General features: G+C 38.8%; 1 protein-coding gene across 8 annotated transcripts in view; it reads right to left on the reverse strand.

The window, feature by feature from the left end:
• ADAMTSL3 (ADAMTS like 3) overlaps positions 1-21,672 on the reverse strand; it is a 410,509-nt gene that overhangs the window by 164,652 nt on the left and 224,185 nt on the right. For all 8 annotated transcript variants that reach the window (XM_061394516.1, XM_061394517.1, XM_061394521.1 and 5 more), the window contains 2 exons: positions 12,551-12,708; positions 904-1,015 (listed from right to left, as the gene is read on the reverse strand). In XM_061394516.1, coding sequence (XP_061250500.1) covers positions 904-1,015; positions 12,551-12,708 — 270 coding nt within the window. The remainder of the gene's footprint in view (positions 1-903; positions 1,016-12,550; positions 12,709-21,672) is intronic.

The following is a 21,672-nucleotide window of genomic DNA, read 5'->3' on the forward strand; positions in this document are numbered from 1 at the left end:
TAACTAAAAGAGAAAGAAATAAGACAGACTGCTTTGGGGGGGTTCAGGATTGGGAACACGAGTACACCCATGGCGGATTCATGTTGATGTATGGCAAAACCAATACAATATTGTAAAGTAATTAGCCTCTAATTAAAATAAATAAATTTAAATTAAAAAAAAAATTAAGAACAAATGTACTAAAATTCTGCCCGTATACAGAAAATGGCAGGATGTTGGGGGAAACTCCAAAAGGAGCCTAACATGTTCCTTCTGTCCTCACAGACAACGCCATCTTTGGTGATGGACTCACAGCCAGGCGATTCCCATGAAGGTTGGAATCCTGACCAGCAGGGCTGATTGTGGCTTTCCTTGGGCATCCAGATACGAGAAAACCCATTCTACTCCCAAGAACTGAGCCAACTGAACTAAGCTGAGTCCCACTGTACATGTCCCTCCCAGAATGGAAAGCATCTCTTTTAACTTTGGTGTCCAAATGAAAACACATATTTAACTGTGTGTGAAAGCTAGAAAATAAATTAAAACTAAAGAGATATTTGTTGTTTTTCTCCTGGATAATTAGAATCAAAAAGAATTCTTTAGGATTAGAATTTTAAAAGACATAGAATTTGAAAGCCTCCCTATCTCTTTGCTCTTATTTTGGGGTCCATGAGAGACATGCAAACATGTTTCCAGTTCTTTGCTCAAAGGAAAGGGTGTTCTCTAAATCCAGTTTTCACCTGTTTTCAAGAATAAGGCAGATGCATGTTCATTAACCCCACTGGGTCCCAGGCCGTGGAGTAAGATGCTGCATGATTACACATCTCTAATTAGCACACTAACTTTAAAGTCAGCTTCAAAAACACAAACATGTCATTTTTAACTCTGAGCTCTAAATATTTAGGAACAAAGCCTGTGCCTCACCTCCTCCACATGTCACAGTGCAGGGAAAGAAGTCAGTTTGTCTCCACTGATGGCTGATCGGCTGGTAGAAGAAGAACTGGACCACACTGTCCTTAGCCACAGTGTACCTGGTCTGGACAGAGAGAACTGTGATAACATATCTGCATGCAACGAAACAGCTCCTTCCACATCTTTCAACATGAGGTGAATACAATTCACCTAGGTAGATAAACGTGTCTATCACAACACACTCTCGTACACGAAGATTCCCAGAATGTTAAGATGTGATAGCATGTCAATTAAATTTGTCATAAACGGAATTTCAGAAGATCTTCAACCATTCTCCCTGGAGTCATTTTCCCAGGTAATTCCATGCTTGTGAATGAGTTCACAAAAATGTAGGCAGACTTAAAATTTATTGGCATATAGTTGCTTTATAATGCCATTAGTTTCTACTGTACAGCAAAGTGAATCAGCCATTTGTATACTTACACCCCCTGTTTTGGATTTCTTTCCCATTTAGGTCATCACAGAGCATTTTCCCTGTGCTATATATAGTAAGTTCCTATTTGTTATCTATTTTATACATAGTAGTGTATATATGTTGGAGAAGGAAATGGCAACCCACTCCAGGAGCCTCGTGGGCTGCCGTCTATGGGGTCACACAGAGTTGGACACGACTGAAGTGACTTAGCAGTGTATATATGTCAATCCCAGTCTTCCAATTCATTCCACCTCCTCTTCCCTGCTTGGTATCTATAAGTTTGTTCTCTACGTTCATGTATTCCTTCTTCGCAAATAAGTTCATCTGTACCAATTTTTTTTCAGAGTTTTTAGTTTAACATTTTTTCTTCCTGATACATATGATTTTAATTTCTATGAGAACAGGAACTGAGATGTAATCTGGGTTTGCTTACAACATGGAACATTTTAGGAATCTTACATTTTTAATAACAACATCCCTAAGCATCTTTTAGCAGAGCCTTCTGAAAGCACAATTACAGAAACTCAAAATGTACACAAATCCACAGTGTTTGCATATGAGCCTTGCTGCGTCTAGTTAACAGAGAGAAGGTGCATCGCTGAGCATAAGAAGGCAGTTACAAAGATAAGTTTACTCTCAGATTATTTTATTTCAGCAAGTCCTCTCCCTTCTTCTTTCTTTTCTTCTCTACTGATTGAACAAATGAGTGAATTGAGGAAAAGTCCTGGAATGCAATACAAAGAGAAAAATAGAGGGAAAACAAAGATTAAGCTTATGGGGAACAGAACCAGAAATGCCAGTATTACATGGAGTTAAAGAGAAAGAACAGAGGGACTTCCCTGGTAGTCTAGTGGTTAAGACTCTGTGCTTCCACTGTGAGGGGTGCAGGTTTGATCCCAGGTCCGGGAACTAAGAGCCCATGAGCTGTGCAATGTGGGAAAGACAGACGTACTCAGTCTAAAATATTCATAAAGTTCTGAGCAGACATCATAAAAAAATGCAACAACAAAGACAAAGAGAAATTCTAAAAGTCATCAGAAAAAAGACGATTCCCTACAAAGGAGTGAGAATCAGAATGGCATCAGATTTCTCATAGGCAATAATGGATACAAGAAAACGAACACCTTTAAGACGATGAGGGACAATAGTTTTTAATCTAGAATTCTACAACCAAATTATTCACTACCAATCAATGATCAGTTGTCAACTTATGAACAATCTAAGATCAAATTAACAATCAGTAATCGGTGAACTAAAGTTTTACTCAGAGACAAAATGACAGAAACTTGACCACTCAAAGACTAGAAAAAGAAACTACTTAAGGGTATACTGAAAAAGAACTAATATAAATGCATAAGAAAGTAATGAGATGCAGGAAGCAGTAATGATGAAATGATCAGTAAAGCTTATTAGTAAATATAAATAAGAACGGACTGAAAAAGAAAAGTTTGATGTACTTACTTATAAAACAGTAAAGAAGTTGTAAAATTATCAAATGAAAAATTCCGGACAGGAGATGTGTGTGGAAGAAGGGAGAGTTACAGGGATGGGATGAGGTTACAGAGTCAGAAAAGACTTCTAAGGAGTCTAAGAAGTTAAGAGTCTTTTAGATTCACGAAGCACCATGAAGCTCAAGCAGAAGAAAGTTACTAATTACATCATAGTCAAATTGATGAAAAACCAAGAGAAAATGGTTGAAAACAGACAAATAAGATACATTACCTTCTAAGGGACAAAAATAAGTCTGACAGCTGATGTCTCAACAGAATAAATGGAAGCCAGAAGACAGTGGAGAGGTATCTTCAAGAAAGAGGTTCACAATGACAAAGAGGTCAAGTCACTACAAGAGCTAATGATTCTAAAAGTTAGCGTACCTAACCACCAAGCTTCAAAATATGTAATTCACAAGTTGACAAGAATAGAAACAATACAGACACCTCCACAGTCACAGTGGTAGTTTTATCAGGTCTCTTGTGGCAACAGAATACGGAGATAAAATTCAGTAAGGCTATACTTTTGAATAAAACCATTAATAAACATGACCTAATTGGTATATGTAGAACACTGTGCCCAACAACAGAAGACTACATAGCATACTCTTCCAAAATTTGCCACAAATTGTTTTCACAAATTTCGAAACATTGAAATGATATAATGTTCTCTGACTACAGTAGAATTAAGGTATAAAATGATGTGATTTCTTGAAAATTCTGACATATTTGGACACTACACTTGTAAATATACTATAAGTCAAATAATATATCACTATGAAAATTATAATACAATTTAACTGAATGATGAAGGGAAAGATTTCATATTAAGCTTTGTGGAATGAACTTTAAGGCATGCTTTGAGGGAAATTTATAGAGTTAAAATTGTATGTTATGGAAAAATTGGATGAAAAATCACTGATCTAACCATCCATTTAAAAAATTAGAAAAAGAAAAGCATATTGGATCCAGATAAAGTACAGAGATGGTAATAATAAAGACAAAAGCAGACATTAATGATATGAGGATTAAATTGCATATTAGTGGCTTATAAACCCGAACAGTGTTTCTCTGAAAAGTTTAATAAAATTGAAAGCCCTCCAACATGAATGATTAAAAAAAAAGAGTAGGGACAAATAATCAATGTTAGGAATGAGACTCACCACAGATTCTCTACATAATGGAAGAAATAAGACAATACTATAAAAAAAAAAAAAAACTATGTCAATAACTTTCAAAAAGCTAGTTGAAATAGACAGGTTCCTTGAAACAAAACTGACACATAAGGAAATCAAACATCTGACTAATTAGATAACAGCAAACTTGCACAAACTGTTACAGAACAGAGGAAGTATTTCTCAATGTATTTTATAGTTTATTACAGGAAGGTAAGATCAGTTTAACATCCCCAAATCAATGTAGTTCACTATATTAAAAGGAAAGAAAGAAAAAAACATAATCACTACTTCTATTGCACATTGTACAAATGTCCTAAGTAATGCAAGAAAGCTCCAATACTTGCCACCTGATGCAAAGAGCCAAATCTTTGGAAAAGAACCTGATGCTGGGAAAAACTGAGGGCAAGAGGAAAAGAGGTTGGCAGAGGATAAGATGGTTAGATAGCATCACTGACTCAGTGAACATGAATCTCAGCAAACTCCAGGAAATAGGGAAGGACAGGGAAGCCTGGCATGCTGCATGCAGTCATGGGGTCTCAAAGACTAGGACATGACTTAGTGAGTGAACAATAACAACAATCCAAGAAAATTTCTTTAAAGTATACAACAATTGGAAAAGAAGAAACCAAACTCATTATTTGTGGGTGTCATAATTGTGTATGTACATAATCCAAAAGAATTCACAAACTATTAGTATTAACATGTGAATGCAGTGAGAATATAATGTCAGTATATAAAAACCAATTAGATTTTCATTCTCCAGCAGAAAACAAATAGAAAAAAATTTAAAACATTTACAATAGCATCAAAATAATAATCAAATATTTGGAAATTAATAAAAGATATGCAAAACACACACACTGAAAACTATAACCATTATTGAGAAGAATTTCAAAAGAACTAAATAAACGGATGAATATACCATATTTATGGACTGGAAGACAATATTGGAAGGTGAATTTTCTCCAAATTGACCTACAGATTTCAAAGCAATTCAAATCAAAATCAGCAGAATAAAAGTTTAGAAGCATATTTCAAAGTTGACATGGAAAGGGAAGAAGGCAAGAATATCAAAGATAGTCTTCAAGAACAAAGCTGAAGAAATTACACTGCCAGATATTGACTTGTTCTAATGTTACAGTAATTAAATCACAATGGTATTGCTGCATATAGATGAATAGTTCAGAAGAGAGTGTAAAAATAGGGCCACACATATATAGTTTGGAATTTAAGATAGATGGGGAAAGGATTGTCTTTTCCACCTAATGGTTTTGGCTCAACTGGATAGTCATGGGGAAAAAGATACTGATTCTACTTCATATACAAGTATCAATTCTAGTATATAGCTCTCAGTGTGAAAGGTAAAATAGTAATGTTTCTAGACAAAAATATACAATAATATTTTTATGATCCAGAATAAAGCAAAGATTTTCTAGCCAGGATACAAATAGCTTACACATAAAGTTTAAAATTAACAACCTATAGCACAACAAAATTAAGAACTTCTGTATGGGGACTGGTAGCCATAAATACATTTAATGGAGAACAAAAGTTGAAAATGAATTAAGAATTTAACTCTAGAAATTAAACATATAATACCAAGATAAAACCCATGTAAAGAGAAAAGAAACAAAAACTAAAATTTACATGAATAGAATTCTTTATAAACTCTGAGAGTTAATAAGACTAAAATCTAGTTCTTAGATACCTCAGAGACAAGCCTTTGAATGGTTTGAAAAAACAAAAATTAGACAAGGAACCAGAGAACATGTTTAGGAATGAAAAAGACATAGGTACAGGTGAGTTTGTTTTTTGTTGCTGTTTTGTTTAGTGATAAAGGAAGGCTATGATTACATTTCAAAAGTTAAATTAGAAAAATTAGATGAACTGGACACTTTTCAAGAAAATAATAAATTGCAAACGTTTCTACCTCTGTGATTCACGGCACACACTTAAAATGAGATGGAATTCTGACCGAGAGGAGTGATGAGATAGGTAACTTTTATTTTCTGTTAGACACTGAACTGTATCCCCCACAAAAAGTTACGTTGAAGTTCAAACTCACAGAACCTCAGAAATGATCTTATTTGGAAATAGGGTTTTTGCAGGTCTAGTAAAGCCAAGATGAGGTCATTAGGATGGGCCCAACCCAGTGTGACTGGTGTCCTTATGTTACCGACCAGGGTTCTTGGCCTCCTTGATCAATAGAAATTGATCAGAGGCAATATAAAAAATTTAGGCAAGACTTTATTGCAGCTCCTTCTGCAGCAGTGGGAGAGAGAACAAACAACAGATTCCCCAGCTCCCTGAGGGGGCAAGACGCAATCCTTTAAATGGGGTGAGGGTAGGGGTGTGTCCAGGGGGTCAGACTGGAGGGGTGACTTAGGTGGTTTGCCCACCCCTTAGGTAGTGATGTGTGCAGGGGGCATGCTCAGTACTCTGCCTTTGTTCCTGACACCCAGTTTTGCTCCTGACACCCAGTTTTGCTCCAGGCTCTTCAAAAGCGGCAGTTGGGCTTTTCGGTCTCTTTGGATCTTTTGTCCAGAATCTGCCCCAACTGTGCATGCACAGTTATTTTTAGCCCCATATAATTTATTTGTATTTTGTCACATGAGAGGCGTGCAATCATTGCACTGAAAGGTTCCAGGTCCCAGCCTGTCTCACATTATATAAAGTGAGACATTTGGGCACAGATGTGGACATGCACAGAAGCAAAGTGATGTAAAGAAAAGGTAGAAAAGCTGAGGATTCAAGAAGTGAGGAGAGAGGCATAAACATATTCTCTTTCATATCCCTTTCAAGGAACCAGTCCTGCCCACGTCTTGATTTTGGACTTCTAGCCTCCAAAACTGTGAGATCAATAAACAGCTATTGTTTAAGCCACCCAGTTTACTGTGCTTTGTTACTTTAGGTTCAGGAAGTGAATGCATGCACTGACTCTGAAAACTGTTCTGCTGTGTTTTGAAATACATGTGGACATGGGGATTTAGCCACCATCTGCACCACACTGCAAGGCTAAAATCTTCTCTTTGAGAGAGAGGAAAACATCAAACCCTCTCATCCTTGGGTAAGTTAGATGAGCTGCCATAGCTCCCCAGAAAGAAAAGACAGACCTTGTAAGTAGAAAACATACACAGTATCCAGAGCTGTGGTTGGAGGAAACCAGAGCCAAAGGCTTGCCCAGCTGAAAACCAACACGAATGTACTTAGTGCCACTGAGCTGTACAGTGAAATATGGTGAAATAAAAACATTTTTCATTTTACCACAATAAAAAACACTAAAAAAAAGAAATGAGAAAATATTTTTCTACAGAAATACAAAATATCCAAATAGAAAAAAAAAGATAGACAACTAACATAAAAAGGAAGATTTCAGACTATGAGGAAAACTTTTTTTTTCCTTGAAGAGGCACATACTTTTTAAAGAGGGGAAAAGCCACCAGCAATCTTTATTAAAATAGTTAACCATGGAAACTAGATTATTCTCATACACATATACTGAAAGCAGATATTCACAAACATCTCCTTACAGATACTCAGTAAATTCTTACTGAAAGGATAGCGCCTCAGGGTCCAACCAATAAAGCACACAGCATCAACTACAGGCTTGAGACTCTCTACTGCTACATGGTGGCCACATACACATATTGCAGAAGCAAAATAAGAATATCTCAGGGGCTCACATGCAAAATACTGTGACTCAGTAACAGAGTGACAAGAGTCATCCACTAGAGATAGATCATTCAGGAAAATAAGGTTGCTTAGTGAGAAATCCACTGGGAAGAAGAAAAAGTGCACTTTTTCAAGAAAGGTCCAATCAAGAAAATACAGCTTCTGAAAAAGTAGTAAAAAAGAAATTCCATCTAATTGGTGCAGTGAGTTGCCAGATTTCAGAATCGGCACAATAGCCACAAAAGAATCCAGCAGGCCATGGATGCCTTCATATTTTACTCATCACATCAGAATATAGTTGTCTTCAACCTTCCATTTATTAAAAGTCCATGTTGTTGTTGCTGTTGTTCAGTTGCTAAAGTGAGTCCGACACTTTGCGACCCCATGGAAGCAGTGCAACAGGCTTCCCTGTCCTTCACTATCTCCTGGAGATAGCGGAGACGTCCATGAAATGAGGCCTAATCTAGGAACTGTATGCAAAGTGTGCCTTTGTATTTCAGTGCACCCAGGACTGAGCAAAATTATTAACAGCACTCTGTAGGGTAGAGGTGATGGAGGTGATGGAATTCTAGCTAAGCTCTTTCAAATCCAAAAAGATGATGCAGTGAAAGTGCTACACTCAATATGCCAGCAAATTTGGAAAACTCAGCAGTGGCCACAGGACTGGAAAAGGTCAGTTTTCATTCTAATCCCAAAGAAAGGCAATGCCAAAGAATGTTCAAACTACCACACAATTGCACTCATTTCACATGCTAGCAAAGTAATACTCAAAATTCTCCAAGCCAGGCTTGGAGAACCAGTATGTGGACCAAGAACTTCCAGATGTTCAAGCTGGATTAGAAAAGGCAGAAGAATCAGAGATCAAATTGCCAACATCCGTTGGATCATAGGAAAAAAGCAACAGAGTTCCAGAAAACATCTGCTTTATTGACTACACCAAAGTCTTTGACTGTGTGGATCACAACAAACTGTGGAAAATTCTGAAAGAGATGGGACTACCAGACCACCTTACCTGCCTCCTGAGAAATCTGCATGCAGGTCAAGAAGCAACAGTTAGAACCAGACATGGAACAACAGACTGGTTCCCAATTGGGAAAGGGGTACATCAAGGCTGTATATTGTCACCCTGTTTATTCAACTTACATGCAAAGTACATCATGCGAAATGCTGGGCTGGATGAAGCACAAGCTGGAATCAAGATTGCCAGGAGAAATATCAATAACCTCAGATATGAAGATGACATCACCTTTATGGCAGAAAGTGAAGAGGAACTGAAGAGTTTCTTGATGAAAGTGAAAGAGGAGAGTGAAAAAGTTGGCTTAAAACTCAACATTCAAAAAACTAAGATCATGGCATCTAGTCCCTTCACTTCATGGCAAATAGATGGAGAAACAGTGGAAACAGTGACAAACTTTTCCTTCAGCTCTAAAATCACTGCAGATGGTAACTGCAGCCATGAAATTAAAAGATGATTGCTCCTTGGAAGAAAAGCTATGACCAACCTAGACAGCATATAAAAAGCAGAGACATTACTTTGCCAAGAAAGGTCCATGCATCCATGATTTATCCATTATGCATGTATGGATGTGAGAGCTGGACCATGAAGAAAGCTGAGTGCTGAAGAATTGATGCTTTTGAACTGTGGTGTTGGAGAAGACTCTTGAGAGCCCCTTGGACTGCAAGATCAAACCAGTCAATCCTAAAGGAAATCAGTCCTGAATATTCACTGGAAGGACTTGATGCTGAAGCTGAAACTCCAATACGTTGGCCACTGATGCAAAGAATGGACTCATTGGAAAAGATCCTGATGCTGGGAAAGACTGAAGGCAGGAGGAGAACCGGATGACAGAAGCTGAGGTGGTTGGATGGCATCATCGACTCGATGGACATGAGTTTGAGCAGACTCTGGGGAGTTGGTGAGGGACAGGGAAGCCTGGTGTGCGGCAGTCCATGTGGTCGCAAAGATTCAGACGTGATCGAGCAACTGATGTGAACTGAACTGAACTGTGGGGTAGGCTGGTTTTCACATTCTCTCAGTTGAAGCCAGTTCTTCCTATTTTTTTTAAAGATCAGCTGTTGTTCTTAGTTGATTGGAATGGAAAGAGACACAATGAAATACAAGGTTGATCATCATCAGGGACCTCACACACATTCTTAACCTCCAACTCAAAGGAGAGCCATTACTTGATTGCCTCATAGGCCAAGGAGAGATGAATGGAAACAGAGTTCCCAATCTTAGTAACAACACAGGCTGGGTAGTACTACAGTGCTCTGACCAAAAAAAAAAAAAGTAACCCATGGAAAAGGATATTTCCTAGAAACCCACAGAATTTGGACAACCTTGTAAGTCAGGGAAAACCATCAGAATTATTCTTGCTTCATCACAGCATCTCTGATTTGCCAAATTCTGTCCCACTAAGTATACCACATTCATGAAAGAAAATGGTTTTGGCATGGAAGTGAGGCTTTATTTATGCATGAGTCAGACAGTTGTGTGTAACACCCTCTTTGATGAATAATATATATTTTTAAAAAAACCTCTGTAGTCAAGAGAGATCAAAAGCTTTCCAGAAATTGAAGTTAAAACCCAGAATTGTTTATTAAATCTGAGAAAACTAGAACTCAAGAGACAGGAAAATAGAAGACTGAGTACAAGTTCAAACAGTGGCAACATGCTGCTAAAATGCATTCTATTAAGAGGTGAATACATAATTTGGACATAAAGGTGTAAAGTAATTTTTGAGTGTTGTTTTTCCATTGCTAAGTTGTGTCTGACATTTTTGTGATCCCATGCTCTCCAGGCCCCTCTGTCCATGGGATTTCCCAGGCAAGAATACTGGAAAGGGTTGCCATTTCCTTCTCCAGGAGATCTTCCCAACCCAGGGATCGAACCCATGTCTCCTGCATTGGCAGGTGGATTTTTTTTTTTTTTAAACACTTAGGCGACCAGGGGAAGCCCAATTTTAACTACACATATAACATATGACTGTATTTCTAAGTATTAAATTTTAGAATATTATAAGTAAAACTAAAATCACTCCCCCAAACACTGATACCCTCTAAAATAGCCACTATTTCCTCAGTGTTTTCAGTTTGGAATATATCCTCTCAAATCTTAAAAAAATGTATATACACACAGACATACACATTTTCATATATGTACATGTGTGTGTATACAGACACACTCAAAGTAAATAGTTTAGGTGTGTATGTGTGTTTATGCATGAGGTCAATAAACAACACATTTTCCATGTTAATACCTTCACCAAACAGTACTGTAAAATTTTAACCTTTGTGGCTATTTTTCTCATCCCATCACTGTACTAATGTTTCCTACTTGGTCAGAGGTCTCTAAATTGACTTTAGAGGAATATAGATCTTCTGAGTAGGAATGAAAAGAGAATTTTTTAAGAGGGTATGTTTGTGTTTGTGTGTGTGGGTTTTACTACTTTAGCATCTAATGGGAAAACCTTAAGAGAAGCAACCCAAGTCCAGAATTTATGAACAACAATGGGTGAGAGAGAATAGAAGGAAAGAGAGATGACAGTTAGGGCTTCCCCAGAAGACTTTCCCAATGCTGCTGTCAAGGAACGACGTTGGGTTGACGCTTCAAGGGTCTGACACAAAAGTCACTTCAATGTCTAGAAATGGCAAGTGATGTCCAGGAGTGGCAACTTAAACGTCTATTATATGTCTATACCTTCAACGTCAGGATCACACAAGGGCCCAGTGTGGACCATGGCAAGTGAGGACGTGTGCCCTGAGGAGAAGGCAGCTGTTACCCAGCTGCAGCCAATTATCACCACGGTGGAACGCAAGCTGGTGGTCAGACCTTCCCATTTTTAAAGTAAAGCAGGGAAAAAAAGAACACTGGTATTATAATGTTAAAATCTCTTGATTTTTTTTAAAGGTTGACAATTTAAAACCCAAAGTTTCAAAACAACAAATCCACCCAGACTGACACTTGGCTGGTCACACTGGAGGCTGACTTTGCAAACAGGACAGCAGTTTGCAACTCTACTCCAACTCCAAACATTTTTCTCTGCTGGTACAACCAATGCTTTGATGAAACTTTGACAATTTAACATAGAACAGTTCTTTAGAAGGCACTGGGTCTTCTCACAGATAAATATATTCCTGGCAATTGGAGCTCTTGTCTTTCTTCCCTTTCCATTTTGAATGAGTTTCCCTAAAGGGATAGATAGGACAAAACCATCCACTGAAACACCCCTTTCTGCATGTCTTAGGTATTTTTGGTTGTATCAGAAGAATTTCAGATTGTGTCACCTTGGAAATACATTGGCCACTGCATTTCACGTCCTCTGAGTGAAAGAAGATGCCCCCGATTTACCCGAGAGAGGGGACACAGAGCCCTGGTCACAGGAAAGAAGAGTTCTTGTGAGGGGACCTCGTGACAGGAGTCCAGACAAGTGCTCATGATGAGACATTACTGAGGAAACAGGAAAGGAAGGTAAGGGAGGGGCCTCTGTCTTCTCTGCTCTGCTTTGCAAGGAGAGCAACAGAAGAGTCATGGTTTAAGACATGGAGCATTTAACCACGGACCATTCTCACTGAACTCCATCGAGAGGTTTTAAACTGAACACAGCAACCAGAGACTACAAATTCAGAACAATCATTCCCTATAAAAATGAAGTTTGTTTCTTAACTATTAGGGTTGAGGAACAGAACCTTGAGAGAGTTGAATGATTTTTAAGAACTGACTGTCAAGGTGAAAATATTAATGACACATGCCCTCGTTGCCAACCAAACAAACTTGTTCTTTTTCAAATTCAAGATATGCTGGGCCCCTGATGCATGACATTTTATGAAGAGACTCGTCCTACCTTGAAGATGAAATCAGCCATCAGAGGTCCTGGAATCTTAAAGGTTTGCCTCTCTGAGCCCTTCTGAAATTCCACTGTTGTGTTTTCTACAACAAAAACTCCAGGGCTGTTAAAGCTGTGCTCTCCTTTGCTTCCTTGAAGTGTTTTTGATTCAATAACTAAAATTTAAAAATAAAGTTTTAATGAAAGTATCTTAAAAGCATTTCATTTCAAAAGATATTTTAATTTTAGTACATGTAATTGCATCTGATATCAACACAACATCAGTATATCCACTTGGTTTACAAACACTGATTCAAATTGGTGAAATAAATATAGAAGCTTTTTGTGTGTGCATGCTAAGTTGCTTTAGTAGTGTCTGACTCTGTGCAGCTCTATGGACTGTAGTCCACCAGGCTCCTCTGTCCATGGGATTCTCCAGGCAAGAATACTGAAGTTGGTTGCCATGCCCTCCTCCAGGGGATCTTTTTAGCTGTCTATAAAAAGGAGCAAACAAGATTGCTAGCTCCAGTAAGGTCTACTCAACTCTTTGAAGTCATAAAGGCAAGAAGAAAACTTCTCTCTATATTTACTTCTCTCTATATTTTTTCATGATGTAGTTATTACTTAAAGGTATGTTACTAATTTTCTCACCCCTTCAGATCATATGCCTAGACTTTACTAAACTACAATAAAATTTGGATTTGCTTTGAGATTTTTTTATTTTGAAATAATTATAGATTCACAGGAAGTTGCAAAAGTAGTGAAGAGGTCCTGTATACCTTTCAGTTTTACCCAATGGAATGGTTACATCTTATCCAATGATAATACAATATAAAAACTAGGAAACAGACATCAGTACAATGTGTGCCTATAGTCCTGTGCGATTTTGTCACACATCACTACAACCAAAACACAGAACTATGATATCAGCACAAAGATCTCTCTCATGTGTCACCTCTTTAGTCACAGTGGCTTTTTTTTCAAAATTTATTTATTTTTTCCCCGTCACAAGGCATGCAGTATCTTAGTTCCACGACCAGGGACGGAACCCATGCTCCCTGCAGTGGAAACACAGAATCTCAACCACTGGATCATCAAGGACGTCCCTCCCATTGGCTTTTAAATGAATACTAGTTCTTTCGGATCTCTAAAACAACACTGCTGATGGTTTAACCAAAATAACACTACTTTATTTAAATGATTTCTTTCTTTCCCTTTCCTTTTTTTTTTTTTTTTTATTTTATAAATGTTCCCATACTTAGTGGAGCTGATTCACCTGCACTTCTGGCTCCAGCTCTACTCCTAACTCACTGCCTTGGCTTTTTATGGCCTATTTCTAAAATGAGGAGTCAGAGCAGACAATCTCCCAGATCCTCTTCTCTGAAATCTATACTTGACTCACTGGTATCCTGTGGTTCTTTAACCATCTCGAACAAAGGACACAACAGAACTACAACTCCGTTCAATCTAATAAAAAGCAACAAAATGATCTGGTTTTAAGAGGCTGCAACCCACATTCTGCTGTGCTTTGGCAGTTTTTTTTTTTTTTTTTTTTTTGCTGATTTCTCTCTGCCACTGGAATAGCTGCAGGAATTCAAGTGCCCTGGACAGACTGTGTAACAGGCATTAGGAGACATCCCTGATTATCCCTGACAGGCAGGCTGGGAACTTTTCTGGGAAAATTCAAAGACTGGACACAGGCTCCTTGATCTGCAGGAGTCATTAGCGGTCAAAGAATAATTCTGGCTACTCTCAGGCACACAAAACCCCAACCACTTTGGCCCTGATCTCCGTGACTGCAATAGATTTTTGGAAAGTGTGAGATTAAATTCATTTCCTAGTTCCAATGAAGATATAAAACTGAATGCTATAAAGCGAGTTGTCAGTAAAAATGAGATGGGGAAACTAGAGATGGTAAGAGGGCCCTACACTGGATGAATTAGACCTTGAAATTAAAGGAGGAAAAAATCATGAGCATTCAGGTAATATCAAAACATGATATAAAGTTGGGCAAAATCCATCACTACAAAGAAGAAGGCATACAAAACACCAAGTTTCTAGATGGAAATTGAGCCTGAAGGGACTTGATTAAATTCAAGTAGTGTCCGATGGATTCGGCGGCTGTGTTGGGGCAGTGATTGTTTTACCACTGAGCTGACCTTCTGCATCACAGCTTGCCAAGCTCCATCTGGTTGCAGAGTTATGGCTGCGGCGGTGGCGGGGAGGGGGGTGGGGGTCAGAATCTGGAAAGGCGATCTAGGGGGAAGGGAAGACCAACATGACATCTATCTTTTGAACCATTTCTTCATTTGGTTTTCATTGTTTTTAATGTTTATTTAATTATCTACTTGGGCTTCCCATGTGGTGCTAGTGGTAAAGAACCCGCTTGCCAATGCAGGAGATAAAAGAGACTTGCGTTCGATCTGATCCTTGGGTTGGGAAGATCCCCTAGAGGAGAGCATGGCAACCCACTCCAGTATTCTTGTCTGGAGAATCTGATGGACAGATGAGCATAGGGTCACAGAGTTGGACACAACTGAAGTGACTTAGCACACACACATGCAAGTATCTACTGCATTTTCTGCCTCCTTTAATTTTTTTTTTCATGACATTTTGTTGTTCTTTTGTTTTCATTTATTTTTAGGCCATGCCATACAGCATATGGGACCTTAGTTCCCCAACCAGGGACTGAACCCATGGTCCCTGCATTGGTAATGCTGAGTCTTAACCACCAGACCACCAGGGAAGTCCTTGAGGTTTTGGTTTTTGATTCTGAGTCCATTCTATTAACTTCAATGGTGTCCAAGATCTTTAGTGATGAAGATGTGAGAATACAAGGTGCAAAACCAGTTTTCAAGTGCATATGAATTACCCAAACTACTCCTCTCCTCCACTTCTCATAAAATATCTTTATTCCAATTATTTCAAAAGGTTTCCCACTCTCTGGGTCACAAACCCTGGCTGCATACACAGGAGGTCAAAAGCAGGTGCCCTGACATCAACTGCATGACTTGATTCAGAAATGGGTGGTCAATAAAGCTAAGGGAAGCACTCTGATGAAGCCACCTTTTGACGGTTTGTGGATCCCAACACTGCTGACACTTCGGATTAACAAGGCCACTGTGATGAATTCACAGTGAAGCAGAGGCCAGTGTTGTTCTTCAGAAGTCATCATTTTTATGGGGGATAAACTTGCTTCTCCTTAGTGCCTATGCCTCTTAAAAGTAATTGGCAGAAAAGGGGTTTTTGAAAATCAACAATTCAGACAATGTGTTGATTTATGGATATGTTTTTTAAGTTGTTTTTTTAAATTAATTATTTATTTATTTAAATTGGAGGATAATTACAATCTTGTGATGGTTTTTGCCATATATCAACATGAATCAGCCGTAAGTAAATATGTGCCCCCCATCCTGAATCACCGCCCCCCACCTCCTCCCCACCCCATCCCTCCAGGCTGTCCCAGAGTGCCCTGGGTGCCCTGCTTCACGTATCAAACCCACATTTGTCATCCATTCTACATGTGGCACTGTACAGGTTTCAGTGCTATTTTTTCAAATTAAGGTCCAACACCTGGTGAATGTGCTGCAGGCTTACACTGTGATGTGCAATCCACAGCTCATGAGAACTGCACTCACAGCCCTTCAATCCTCAGAGCTCTCAAGGACCCTCTGCATTCCTATAGTAGGACAGCTAGTGCTGGGTAAAGACCCCAGGAGATGTATAAACGCTCCCACACTGAGAAAGGCAGAGGATAACAGCCTCTTTTCCTGCTGCCACTGCTGCCTTCTTTCTCCTCTTCAGGCTTAAATGACTGGGGTTGCAGACAAGAGTCAAGGAAGAGATGCTATGCATAGTCAAATAGATGAAAGAGAAATATCCTATGATATCGCTTACATGAAATCTTAAAGAAAGATACAAACAAGCTTTGGCATTTGTTAGCTGGCTTAACAAAGACATATATTGGAAATCCCCTTATCCTCTGCTGCTTAATCTGAAGAATGAAGTTGTGTTGTCGTAAGAATAAATAAAATTACATACCAGGAAGAAAAAAAAGAGGATCAGAAACCAAGATGCTCTTTTATCCCCAAATCTTCACAACTCAAGTCTATAATAGTACCTTTACATATTTTGATCCATATTAGTTATTTTTAAAAGAAATGACTAGAAAGATGATGAATGCTCCTAACTGCTTCTAGCTGAAAGGCCTGCCCTGAGAAGTATCAGTCCAGGCTTCTTTTGAAAGAGACAGGGTCATGCTAATTATCCCAAGAGGTCTCAAATTCTAAGAAGACCACAAAGTATTGTTAGGTAAACATGTAATGAGCATTTAGCATGGCTGCCTTGGTTATAAATACATCAAACTTATGCTTCGAGTTGTATTTTATAGTGTATGCACACTTTACTCAGCATCCAGTTCCTTTGATGAGTCATTATGCTCATGCTTATATTTATACATCTCTATACAGTGAGTCCCCTAAATATAAACCTTCAAGTTGCAAACTTTCAGAGATCAGAATGTGTGTTCACATGTCCAATCAATAAGTTAGTTCACATGTCTGGCGTACATCGTCACATGTGTGCATCCTCTACAAGTGATCATGCTGTGTGCAAGTAGAGCAGTACAGCATCTTTATTTCAAGCCCAGGATGTCCAGAAGCAAGCATAAAATAGCAGTGATGTAGCTGGTACAGTGTAGTCAATTGTGTTAGTTGCGTACCTAGGGTAACTTTGTTGGACTTACAAAACACTCTTAGGATGGACCTTGTTTGTATGAAAGGAACTTACTGTATATGGTCATCAGACAGCATTTAGAGGACCAAAAAAAAAAATAATAATTTTTATAATCAATAATGGAGGTTTTCAGTTTATGGCATCTTGCCTTCTCCAGTTTATTGCCAGTCAACATATTTCATGTTGAGGTTTTGATTCAATAAAATCCCTTTTGCAATAACCCTCTTATTATTTCCATTTTTGAAATTTTAGGGAAATCTGGAGCTGTGTGCTTGATATAATACTGAGGCCAAGCTTGCAAAAGGACTGGAAATTCAGGCTCTAATCACCTTGAGGCAATATGTAAGATGGATATTCTGTAATTAAATTCCACAGCAAAGAGATTAACATGTTACTGAGTGTCCTCAGTTTTTAATGATGTAGCCTTTTGGAGGGTGGCACTTAATACAGATCTTAAAAAGAATGATTTATTACTGCAAAGTCAGCTTGATTTCAGGACTATATCTTTGGAATAAAATTAAGAAAACACTTGTACAAATCAAGAAAATAAAGCCACATCTACATTAAGATGTTAAGAAATGCTAACTAATTCCTTTGTAGATGAAGCCAGTTCATTCTCTTCACTGGCAGAGAAAGGCAACTTTCAGAAACACTTCTGAGCCAGTTTTGAGAATATTCAGACGGAGAAATACTCCAAGCAAGAGATCTTACCACCTTTGGAGAAATGGGAATATTTTTGAGCTCTGTTCTTGGGACAGTGCCAGTCTTGAGTATTAAAGTTATATTTAATATGCCAGAACAGGTATGTATATAAATGAGTATTTTACCTCAAAGTATTTATCTTTACTAAACCTGTTTACTGCCTACTTATTCTGTTTTTTGAGCTTATTAAGCTCTCTTTAGAGATGAATTTTAAAGAACTGTCTTTAGTATCATGAGAAAATCAGGCCCAGGCTTTGCATATTTTTATTTTCTAAAATATCTTATTGATATGCTGTAAAATTCACATGCCATAAAATTCACTCATTTAAAATATAGTTTTGTGGTTTCAGCATATTCACAGAACTGTGAAACCATCACCACAATCTAAGTTTAGAACATTTTTGACACCAGTTCTCCAAAGAAACCCCATATCCATTAACAGTCCCCAGACCTGCCACCAACCCAACTCACCCTCGCCCTACGCAAGTGCCAACCAACTTTTTGTCTCCTTAGATTTGCTTACACTGGACACTTTATATAAAGACAATCATATAGTAATAATACGTGGCCTTTTTGTGACTGACTTCTTTCACTTAGCACAATGTTTTCAAATATCGTATCTATTGTAGCAGGCTTCCCGTGGCGTTAGTCATAAAGAACTTGCCTGCCAATGCAGGAGATATAAGAGACTTGGGTTCCATTTTTAAGTAGGGAAGTTCCTCTGGAGTAGGAAATGGTAGCCCACTCCAGTATTCTTGCCTGGAGAATCCCATGCACAGAGGAGCCTGGTAGGCTACAGTCCACAGGGTCACAAAGACTCGAACATGACTGAGCACAGAAACATCTATTGTAGCACATGTCAGGGACTTCATTCTTTGTTATAGTCAAATAATATTCTACATACGCCACATTTTATTTACCCATTCATCTGTTAATGGATATCTGGGCTGTTTTCACATCTTGGCTATTATGAATTATACTGCTATGAATATCCAAGCTAGGCTTCAGCAATACGTGAACCGTGAACTTCCAGATGTTCAAGCTGGTTTTAGAAAAGGCAGAGGAAGCAGAGATCAAATTGCCAACATCCGCTGGATCATCGAAAAAGCAAGAGAGTTCCAGAAAAACATCTATTTCTGCTTTATTGACTATGCCAAAGCCTTTGACTGTGTGAATCACAATAAACTGTGGAAAATTCTGAAAGAGATGGGAATACCAGACCATCTGACCTGCCTCTTGAGAAACCTATATACAGGTCAGGAAGCAACAGTTAGAACTGGACATGGAACAACAGACTAGTTCCAAATAGGAAAAGGAGTATGTCAAGGCTGTATATTGTCACCCTGCTTATTTAACTTCTATGCAGAGTACATCATGAGAAATGCTGGTCTGGAAGAAGCACAAGCTGGAATCAAGATTGCCAGGAGAAATATCAATAACCTCAGATATGCAGATGACACCACCCTTATGGCAGAAAGTGAAGAGGAACTAAAAAACCTCTTGATAAAAGTGCAAGAGGAGAGTGAAAAAGTTGGCTTAAAGCTCAACATTCAAAAAACTAAGACCATGGCATCCGGTCCCACCACTTCATGGGAAATAGATGGGGAAACAGTGGAAACAGTGTCAGACTTTATTTTTTCTGGGCTCCAAAATCACTGCAGATGGTGACTGCAGCCATGAAATTAAAAGACGCTTACTCCTTGGAAGGAAAGTTATGACCAATCTAGATAGCATATTCAAAAGCAGAGACATTACTTTGCCAACAAAGGTCCATCTAGTCAAGGCTCTGGTTTTTCCTGTGGTCATGTATGGATGTGAGAGTTGGACTGTGAAGAAGGCTGAGCACTGAAGAATTGATGCTTTTGAACTGTGGTGTTGGAGAAGACTCTTGAGAGTCCCTTGGACTGCAAGGAGATCCAACCAGTCCATTCTGAAGGAGATCAGCCCTGGGATTTCTTTGGAAGGACTGATGCTAAAGCTGAAACTCCAGTACTTTGGCCACCTCATGCGAAGAGTTGACTCATTGGAAAAGACTCTGATGCTGGGAGGGATTGGGGGCAGGAGGAGAAGGGGACGACAGAGGATGAGATGGCTGGATGGCATCACTGACTCGATGGACATGAATTTGGGTAAACTCTGGGAGTTGGTGATGGACAGGGAGGCCCGGCGTGCTGCAATTCATGGGGTCGCAAAGAGTCGGACACGACTGAGCGACTGAACTGAACTGAATATTTAGTACTTAATAGTTTTGAACCAAAATGTTATTTTACAACGTGATCATTCAAATCATTCACAGAATTTGGATCTAAATGATTTTCCCCTGTTTTCAAACATCAAGTTGGCGTTTACAAGGATGAAGATTTATTCTCATTGAGTTGTGGGCTGGGACTCCCCTGGTGGCCCAGTGGCTAAGACTCTGTGCTCCCAATGCAGGGGTGCGGGTTCCATCCCTGTTCAGGGAACTAGATCCCACATGCCACAATTGAAGATCCTACGTGCCACAACTAAGACCTAGCACAGCCAAATAAACTTTAAAAAAGAAAGAGCTCTGGTGGGCTTTAAGCCATTTTCAGAAGAAGTCTTAAAAGATGTTTTGATGCATCATTCTAGAGAAAGCCTTGAGTGAACTGATCATTATATGGTTTTAAACATTTTAATATTTTAAATAGATCAGTCACACTTTTTTAGTCATAATTCATACAATAAAGTAGGGTTAAAAAAAGACTTTCCAATAATGGCTCACTCTCACTGTCCTAAACATATTCTCTTCCTTCCCTATTTAGGCCATAATGTACTATGGAATTTCTTTTTTCTTTTTTTTTAATTTTTAATCTATATCCTTGGTGACAAACACATTTTGATATAAACATTCCTCAAAGGACATTGCTGGTTAGAACATCAGTATTGAATCTAAAGTATACAAACATATACACACACATGCACATACACACTTGAAAGCTACAGAAAATGTACAACGCTGTGGCCCTGAGAAATTCTTACAACTTGAAAATCTAAGATGGTGGCTCAGGAGAAACAAAAGGGCAAACTATGCAGCATTTTAATCCCGTGGACCTTGATTTGTGAGGTTTTAAAATAGCTATATTTATAACTACTTAGTGTTTTGTACTTTTTACAGAAAGATAGAGCTGAACACAGTGAGCTTCTTCAAGGCCAGGGACCCAGTCTTGGCAGAGACTCAACTTCCCCAGAAAAAGACTAAGAAAGTCCTTCGCATGGCCACAGGAAACCCTGGGAGGGAACTATACAAACTTCGGTATTCCCAGTTTCTTTGGGTCCTAAGAGACCAGAAAGGGCTCCCCTTGTAGCTCAATTGGTAAATCATCTGCCTGCAATGCAGGAGACACAGGTTTGATTCCTGGGTTGGGAAGATCCCCTGGAGAAGGAAATGGCAACCCACTCCAGTATTCCTGCCTGGAGAATCCCATGGACAGAGGAGCCTGGTGGGCTACAGTCCATGGGGTTGCAAGAGTTGGACACAACTTATCAACTAAACCACCACCGAGAGACCAGAAAAGCTAAGACAGAGGAGATGCCGTGTGACTTTGACCAAAGAAACATAAATCCCAACCCTTTATTGTTTCAAACTCTTAGGATTCTGGGAAACCAGTGTTTACTTTCAGTGCCCCCTAGATCTAGGCTGTAATGTGTTGTCCACAGAGCTTGTACTTGTCAGCTGTATTCAC

Source organism: Bos javanicus, chromosome 21 (assembly GCF_032452875.1).
Source record: "Bos javanicus breed banteng chromosome 21, ARS-OSU_banteng_1.0, whole genome shotgun sequence".
NCBI lineage: Eukaryota > Metazoa > Chordata > Mammalia > Artiodactyla > Bovidae > Bos > Bos javanicus.